General features: G+C 35.2%; 1 protein-coding gene across 2 annotated transcripts in view; it reads right to left on the bottom strand.

The window, feature by feature from the left end:
* Positions 1-10000, bottom strand: part of LOC144970472 (uncharacterized) — a 133568-nt gene that overhangs the window by 22982 nt on the left and 100586 nt on the right. For both annotated transcript variants that reach the window (XM_078910155.1, XM_078910157.1), the window contains exons 8-10: positions 5033-5165; positions 3009-3169; positions 1464-1564 (exon numbers count right to left, since the gene is read on the bottom strand). In XM_078910155.1, coding sequence (XP_078766281.1) covers positions 1464-1564; positions 3009-3169; positions 5033-5165 — 395 coding nt within the window. The remainder of the gene's footprint in view (positions 1-1463; positions 1565-3008; positions 3170-5032; positions 5166-10000) is intronic.

Raw genomic sequence — 10000 nt, 5'->3', positions numbered from 1 at the left:
GTGTGTACAGGGTAACACGATTGAGTGAATACTTTTTTTTTTCAAACAAAACAAAACATCCAAAAGATATGTATAATGATATATATATATATATATATATATATATATATATATATATATATATATATATATATATATATATATATATATATATATATATATCGATGGCCTGTTGATCTAACCTCTAAAGTATCGTATTGCAAGACTACTTCAGAGTAGATCAACGGCATTAATTACTATATACATGAGATATTATTATATATAATATTATAATATATATTATTATATGATATATATAATATATATATATATAATATATATATATTACAAATAAAGGAATTATTTTTTTTTCTAATGGCTGTTACACTCAATAAAAATTGCCAAACACTTAAGAGGAAAAAAAATGAAGTTGATTCTTAAAAATCACATTCAAAGGAGAGGTCAGACTGATTCCAGCTACAATAATGTCACTCAATTACGTTGACACCTTTAATTAAACAAAACAACCAAACAAAACAAAACAAAACAAAAAAAAGACAACATTTCTCCTGACTCTCTGAATAATACGATACTTATTGCCATATCAATTGCCTTGCTCTTTGGCTGAGAAATTCTTTTAACCCTCTTCTTAACAACTATAAGAAAATCGTAAAATCTTGTATGATACATTTTTCTTATTATAATTGAGCTTTATATAGCGCAATATCCACTAAATGTGCTCAAAGCGCTATACAAGGGGTCCCTGACCAACAGCAACATTTAACATGTAGGACGGGACATGATGCCTGTTAGGCAATATTACAATTTTTCGGATAAAGACAACGATGATAACGGCCAGGTACTCATTTTACACCTGGGTATGGTGAGAGAATATGAGTAAAGAGCCTTTTCCAAGGACTCAACTATGCGCCGAGCACGAGGCTCAAACCCAGGACCTTCCGATCCGAAAGCGAGTGTCATACCACAAGATCACATAGCCGCATTTCTTTGGCACGTCGTACAATCTTAAGACAAATGTTTGTTATGGTTGTGATATAGAACTCATTTTCTTGGGGGAAAAAATATGTCAATTTCTAGTCATTTGACAAGGAAATTAGTCATTCCATTTCTGAAATCGTATAAGAACAAACACAATTTGAGATTAATGATCACTTCAACATTACATTGTCATGGTTCTGCATTGTGGAAATGCTTTATTATTGTTATTATTATTATTATTATTATTATTATTATTATTATTATTATTATTATTATTATTATTATTATTATTATTATTATTATTATTACTATTATCTAAGTATTCATAATTTTCCATACAATTTCGTATTTTCATAATTGGCCATGAAATTTGTCTAAAATTCGTAAAATTACCAAAAAAAATGTGAAAGATTCGGCAGGTATGCTTTTCAGTGGCTTTGCTTTCATTTAGAAATCATATTATTTAATTTTAATGAAAACCCTACTTTGCATTGAGGATGCTCTGGTCTATGTCGTCTAGGGAATTGCTATGGGCCATGCGTAAGGATCCTAGGAATGCTTTGTTGCGTTTTTTAATCTTGTCACACTGAAACAATATGAATATGACAACACAGATCATATATGGAATGCAGGGAGAGGGGGGGGGGGGGGGGGAGGCATACATTCATATCTATAATATCAACATCATATCATATCATATTCTATGTCTTAGAGCGGTATTAAATCAGGATGAATAAACTAAGCATTGGAAATTTAATTCATAGCCTCAAATATCAAACGTTTGTATAACTATGAACTATTTCTTGCATTGGAAAAAAAATCCTTAAGTCCGATTTCTTCTCATTTTATTTCTAAATTCACTTTTCAGGGACCTATTCATCCTGATATAATACCATTCCGAGATGGTGGGTCACATATCCGTAACATGCTTTTAAAATGGACCAATTTTTTTGTTCCTTAAATATCCTTAAATCATAAGTAACAAAATATTGTAGATTACACATTGTGTAGTTTGTGAGAAAAAAAAAAGATATTAAAAATTGAGCAACTACAATTAATATCAATACCCAACGATGCCTAACACCAAGTGTTGAAATTACAAAGTCATAGTAGTAGCGTATGGCTACACCTCCAAATTTATTTTGTCAACCCAGCTTCTAAAGTCTTCCTCCGCCCTAAGGACGGTTTCGTAGCCACCTTCAAGTTTAGTAACTGGACAGTGGAGGACGTTGTGATCGCTGGTCTCTGGGGCTGCCTGACATTTCTGGCAGGTATCACTGTTTCCAAGTCAAAGTCATGTACAAGCCTTTGTGCCATCATGCCAACAATTCGACTTTGGAATAACCTCACTGAAGACGCAGTGGAAGCACATGATTTGGATCGTGTTGTAAGAATACTATAAAATACCACTTTGTCATGTTCAATATAGTTAGTGTAAAAGTAAAACTTGCGACAAAACACCAAAGGTGGACTGCAAGTAAAGGAAGAGGAAGAAGAAGAAATCTCAAATATAGCATTCAATCAAAAAATGATACATTAAAAAAAAACGAATAAAAAAACCCCCAAGATTAATGGCTGATACTTCACTACAATTGGATTCAATAGTCTGTTGTCACATCGCCCAGCAACGGCGGCCATAATGGTTCTAAACAAAGAATATCTGTACTTTTTATTCTTCATGCTGGTTAGAACTTTTCATATACCTTGTCATCAGAATGTGTAAAAGTCAAAACATGATCAGTTTTATAATGTATTATTCCCTCTGGATACGCTTTTATGCTTCGTCGGAGAAATATTTCATAAGGGTGTCCGCCATTGTTCCGATAGTTTAGAGCCAGTTACTAAGTTACCATGCGTCATTACGAAGGAAGTGACGTTAAGACTGTTGAAGAGTATTATTACTTGAGCACAATCAAACACCGGGACTCATAACTTCTACTACATCTCATCAAATGCTTTCATCGTTTCACTTTCACAAAAAACAAAACATTAATGAAGAACACTTTTTTCACTAAAGTTATAATTATTACCCCTTCCTTGGCTGCCATGAGCTGCCTCTCTGCCGCCTGGTGTTTGGCTGTGTAGTGTAACTGCTCCAGTTCATAGGTCAGTTGTAGCCAGGCCTGTAGCTCCCCTGGCACACACCACTGGGCCTCTAACTGTTGCTGAATCTCCAGTTGTGTCTCCGCCTCTGTGGACATGGAGTATATCAAAATCAAAGACCTTTTGCAAACTTACTTACTATCCAGCGCCGTCGTGCTCATTGACGTTGACTTCCCACACTCTGCGGTGACAAAATGGGCAGACATTCCTTTTGTCTGTTGATGGTATCATATAAACTCTCTTCCATTCATCTCTGTCCTTTATAGGATATTTTTATATAACTAGGCCTAGGTCTTCCCCTTCTTCTTCGTTTGGCCTCCATTTTCATCTGTACCACATCTTTCATCAGCGTGCATGGGTTTTCTCCTTTTGATTACATTTAATAGTTCTGGCATGACTAACTACAAACCTAAATGATGACCCATCATCTTAAAAGGGGTCCTCACTTGCACAGTGCCTTGATTCCTCCTGCCTCCACTAGCAAGTTGTGCGGCTATGTGGTCTAGTGGTATGACACTCACTTTCGGATCAGAAGGTCCTGGGTTCGAGCCTCGCGCTCGGCGTATAGTTGAGTCCTTGGAAAAGACTCTTTACTCACATTCTCTCATCGTACTCAAGTGTAAAATGAGTACCTGGCCGTTAACAGCATTGTATTTGTCCGAAAAATTGTAATATCGCCTATCAGGCGTCATGTCCCATCCTATATGTTAAATGTTACTGTTGGTCTGGGACCCCTTGTAAAGCACTTTGAGCACATTTAGTGGATATTGCGCAATATAAAGCTCAATTTTTAATATATTTTTTTAATGCTATGATATGTAGCAAGAGCATGAAGGCCTGAAGTCATGTGCCTCTAGACAATGAGAAAAAGATTGTTTAAAAATCTTTGCCCTATGACTCAGCAGGTGGAGCACTCGCTTCAAACGCAAAGAGACAGAGATCAATCCTGGGTGAAGTCCAGAAATTTTTTTCTGACCCCTTGTCCACCTAGCAGGGTACCTGGGTCTGTTGATCTGGTAGAAAGTACTTTGCAAAAGGCTAGCATCCTATCCAAAGGGTAGCAAGCAATTGTTATTGTAGAAACTAAGATGAACTCTGGCTCCACAGGCCTAATGGCTCTGAAAGCCTACTACAGTTTCAAAGATAAAGAACTGAACAAGTGTGTTTGACAGGTGCCAGACAAAGCAAGAAAGAAAAATACAACAACAAAAAACATCCCAAAAAATCAGTCTAGCTTGTATTTTCCTTTCTTGCTTTGTCTGGCACATTTCATACATACTTGTTCAGTTCTTTATCTTACACGGTGCCTTCTCCTTAACTTCTTAATTTGGCACTGTCTCAAAACACTTTTATGCCAGGATGACCCAGTTTCAAAAATGTCAAATTTAATTCAAGCTTATCAAAAATATAAAACTGGGTTTTCCCTCTCTAAAATACTTTATTTTTATTTTTAATAAAACATATCAACTCAACCCAATTCTGATAATTTTGGATATAAATTCCATTTTCAGCATCTTAATCATCCCAACATAATAGCATAATAGTTAACGATTGTGCGGCTATGTGGTCTAGTGGTATGACAGTCGCTTTCGGATCGGAAGGTCCTGGGTTCGAGCCTCGCGCTCGGCGCATAGTTGAGTCCTTGGAAAAGGCTCTTTACTCACCGTAATCAGGTTTAAAATGAGTACCTGGCCGTAACAGCGTTGTCTTTGTTCGAAAAATTGTAATATCGCCAAACAGGCGTCATGTCCCGTCCTACATGTTAAATGTTGCTGTTGACCAGGGACCCCTTGTAAAGCGCTTTGAGCACATTTAGTAGATATTGCACTATATAAAGCTCTATTTATTTTTTTTTTTGACAAATGATAACACAATGAAATTAAGAATTTTGTCTAAATTCTATTTTACACAAACAAATATTATTTCAATCAAGCTCTATTATCCAACTCACTGCTCAGTGCCTCCCTCAAGGACACAAGCTCTTCCTCCTGCCTTCGGATGATGGAACCATCACGACTCAACCTCGGTGACGCTTCGCCTCCGGCAGACGAACGCTGCGGTAACTTCAGTCGAATTGAGCTTTGCTGGAATGGGAAAATCAATATTTTCTTCATTATAATTTTTTTACGTATTATATATAGCCTCTTTTCATCCATTAAGTTATATAGTACCGTACCCAAATTTGGCCCACTTCAGTAGAATGCTCTTTCCCTTTGAACCAAAATGTCCATTGAACTCAATGTAAAATCTGAATGACAGCTGCATTCTATTTTTTACAGTACTCTAAAAAACAAAAAAAAACGTATTAAAGATTATGGACATAAAACTTGTCCTTCAAATATTGCCCCATTAAAATGGCACTTATCTTGGGGGTCCCAATAGCTCAGTTGGTAGAGCACTCACTTCACAAGCAAAGGGTCGAGATCGATCCAGAGTGCAGTAGAGATTTTTTCTGACCCTGTCCATCCAGCAGTGTTTGGGTAGCTGGGTCTGTTAGATCTGGTGGAAAGTACTTTCTTATAGACCAGCGTCCTATCCAAAAGGTATCAAACAATTGCTATTGCCCATTTCACACTATGGAAACTGGGATAAACTCCGGCTCCATGGGTCTGGTGGCTCTGAAGGACTTGTTTCAATTTTTATCTTACCACAAAAGAACCCCAAAAAACAACTCCAAGATAAGAAAAATAAGGAGTATTTTAATCAATCGAGATTCACAGCGAGAACGAGTTTTCTGACAAAACCGTAAATAAATTTTGTTTCAAAGTATAGCAGAATTGTCCTTAGGGAAACAACAGCTATCTTTGAAATTTTTAAATTTTTACACCAGGCACAATGATTTTACAGTACAAAAGAGGTGGGCTTTATTCAAATAATATGGATCTCATTAGGGCATTGTACCGTTTCAAGAATACAATAAAACCTCCTTTTATACCTCCATAAATACAAACTTTAGAATATATAAAATAAAAAAAATAAAAAATGAAATTCCCTTTATTCATCCCATAGTGGAAATTTGTCTTTAGGGTTTTTATTCCGAGGGAAGACTGGAATAACCCAGGCGTCAGCTGCAGTACAGCACTGCAAATTGAGCTAGGGCGAGGTGACTTGCTCAAGGCCACACAGCGCAGTGCAGCGCCAGGTGATCAAACTCTATTTTTCTGGTACGAAACAAAGACCGTACTGCTGAGCCATACCACTGCCTGCTTTGGATATTTTGGGAGTACAACAAGCTGGCAGTGATACAAGAAATGTTTTTTTGGCACTGCAACAAGTTGATTGGAAGTGAATATATATACAAAAAATGAAGTGAGTAGGAAAGTGCCAGAAGACAACAGAGAATAAAAACTTTGCCGCGGTGATGGGGATTTGACCCCGAGACCTTACTGGTAAGACAAGTATGTGGGAGTCCTGATGGCTTCGTTGATTGATAGCACTTATTTTATTGTCACAACATCAAGTTTATTGGGTTATAATCAGTCGTTTTAATCATTCAAAGATTTTTGTGAAAAGCCCGTGAAAATCTTAAATTAAAAGTTATCTTTATAACCCAATAAACGTGCTTCAACCCTTAACATAGACGAGACGATAACAGCATTGTACCTTCATCCTAGACTTCATTTTCAGCTTCATACAGTATAATGGGTGTTTCTTTTTTTTACGAAACCCACCGAAACCTGACAAAGTTATGGGAAGTAGGCAGCAGTGGGGATCAGGGAGTGAACCAGAGACTCAGGGAAGTTTACACCAGTGGGGAGTTTCGTAAAAAAACGAATCCCCAGTATGATTGATTTTAAAAAAGTGTACGATTATACTATACAATGTAATACAATTAATTATGAGCTTTTATATAGTGCAATATCCACTAAATGTGCTCAAAGCGCTTTACAAAGAGTCCCTAACCAACAGCAACACGTAACATGTAGAATGAGACATGATGCCTGTTAGGTGATATTACATTTTTTCAGACAGAGACAACGCTGTTAACTGCCAGGTACTCATTTTACACCTGAGTACGGTGAGAGAATGTGAGTAAAGAGCCTTTTCCAAGGACTCAACTATGCGCCGAGCGAGGCTCAAACCCAGGACCTTCCGATCCGAAAGCAAGTGTCATACCACAAGACCACATAGCCGCACAATACAATGTAATGGGGACAGCGTGGCTCAGCAGTATGGTCTTTGTTTCCTATCCTTAAGTTACTGAGTTCAACTACCTGCCTCATTGTGTGGCCCTGAGCAAGTCACCTAGCCCTAGCTCACTTTGCGGTGCTGCACTAAGGCTGATGCCTGGGTTATTTCAGTCTTCCCTTGGGATAGACCCTAAAGACAAATTTCCCCTATGGGATGAATGAATGGAATTTTAATAACCTAGGAAAATATCACTACACAATTATGTATAACAACCAACAAAAAGATGAAAATGGAAAGGCTATATTACTATATGGGCCCCAATAGCTCAGTTGGTAGAACACTCGCTTCACATGCAAAGGGGCCGAGATCATCCTATCCAAAGGGTATCAAGCAATTGTCCCTTTCACACTATAGAAACCGGGGTAATCTCCGGCTCCATGGACCGAATGGCTCTGAAGGAATTGTTTTTTTTTTTTACATTACTAGTTCCATCCGAATTTCACCTTTTCGTTTATATTTTTTACAATCCCAGGCTTCGTTTGTTTGTTTTTTTGTTTTTAAGGGTTTTACGGTGCTTACAACACATTTAGGTTATATCAGCACCAGTAAAAAGGAAGAAAATGGGATAGTAAAATGTTCTAGAATTACAATTAAAGCACCCAAGAAAAAGTAAAACATAGGGAAACTGGGAACAAATATGGATCAGATGTAGATTCCAAGAGCATACCACCAATGTACTTAGTTTGAGATCACCTATAAGTCTCATCCGGACACAAGCACAAAATCCAACAAAGAGGAATACACTCAAATGCTTACATTATACATTCAAAATAACAAATATAATAATACATAACAGGGAGATGATTTACAAGGAAAAAAATATCATCTCCCAAAACAATAACTATGCATTTGACTGGTGAGGACAAAACCAAGTAATCTCAATCCACGACAAAGACAGAAAGTATGTTGGAAAACAGATATAAGGGGATAGAAGACACAGTACCCCCCCTGCCCACTGTGGGAGGTCAGGAACCCCACCCAAAATCCCAGCCTTCAGGCAGTTTACCCCCCACCCCCCATTGTCCCCTTCTGCATTCCCAGTAAAACATACAAAAGGATGAACAATCCTCTTAAGTTGTTAATTTACAACTCAGTAAGTAAAGTACTACTTTTTCTATTTTGATATCATATTTGGCACTTTTGAAAGTTAAAACAATTTAAAAGCGATCTGAGTTAACAAAAGTGGTACTTTCGCTATTAGTGTTGTTTCTTGTAAACAGTACCTGAAATAGACTGAAATGCTTAACAAAACTCTGGATAATTTCCTATCATTTAACTCTCTCCTTACCAGCCATTTCAAGATTTCCCCAAAACTCCACAACCAACTTACACAAAATTATATTTTTAAAAAAACTCAAACACAATAGCAGTAAAATTCTTGTGATAAACAATTTCTTTTGCAAAACATGCTCTTCAACACAGGGTTCGTTTTCTATAAAATTCTATGATCTACAAAGAAATTTGAATAAGAAAAATGTTGGTTGTATCGTAACGAATGTGACGATTTTCCTATGGGTGGTACGGAGAGGATTAATACTTTATTTGTTCCACTATGTTCATTCAATGACAAGCCAACTCAAACTACAATCCTACACTTTTTTGTCAATGACCTTGAATTTGGCATCTTTTCCCCCCAAACCTCCCCCCCCCCCTCTCTCTCTCTCTCTCTCTCTCTCTCTCTCTCTCTCTCTCTCTCTCTCTCTCTCTCTCTCTCTCTCTCTCTCTCTCTCTCTTAGTTAATTGATTTTCAAAAACATCTTTTGTTCTCTAAACAGGATTATGCCTTTAATTCAGTTGACTTTGAAAACTCAAATAGTTAATGAATAGAATATTAAGCACTTTAAATAAAGCAGAAACTATTTATTTATTTATTTTTGTTGTACTTGCGAATATGATCGATGAACTTTCAAGAAAATAAGAGCAAGCTAATGCTGCTACAAATTTATACCAATTCATTATTTTACCAATGCTTTGAAACGAAGGATAACAAAACTTTATTTATTTATTTAAATTTTTTTTTTTTTTTTAATTTGTGGTGTTATTTTCTTTCTTTTTTTTTCTTTTGTTTTTTCTTTTTCTTTTTTCTAATAACGAAACTTCTTTTTCTAAATATAAAAATGACTTCAGACTCTAAATGAGGTAAACAATTGGTTTGAACTCCCGGAAATAAAATAAATAACATGAAATAAACAAGGATCAAACCAAGAACGCTGAAAGAGGTTTCTAAGTCAACAAATTGAAACGTTGACAACAATCACTCTCACTACTAGAAAATTAGTAAGGTCCTTGTGCAGTAAGGAGAATAGTTTGTGTTGTTCTTGCTGAAAGATCAATCGGGAACAATTTTATTGTTATTATTATTATTATTATATTATATTATATTATTATTATTATTATTATTATTATTATTATTATTATTATTATTATATTATTATTATTATTAATAATTATTATTATTATTATTATTATATTATTATTATTATTATTATTATTATTATTATTATTATTATTATTATTATATTATTATTATTATTATTATTATATTATTATTATATTATTATTATTATATTATTATTATTATTATTATTATTATTATTTATTATATTATTATATTATTATATTATTATTATTATTTTATTATTATTATTTTATTTTATTTTGCTATTCTTCTTCTTCTTCTTTTCTTCTTCTTCTTCTTTTTCTTCTTCTTCTTCTTCTTCTTCTTCTT

The sequence above is a fragment of the Berghia stephanieae genome, chromosome 4 (assembly GCF_034508935.2).
Source record: "Berghia stephanieae isolate SIO BIC M18660-M18661 chromosome 4, UCSD_Bste_1.3, whole genome shotgun sequence".
NCBI classification, from domain to species: Eukaryota; Metazoa; Mollusca; class Gastropoda; order Nudibranchia; family Aeolidiidae; genus Berghia; species Berghia stephanieae.
The sequence above is the reverse complement of the archived record's forward strand: the minus strand, read 5'-3'. Positions and strand labels throughout refer to the sequence as shown.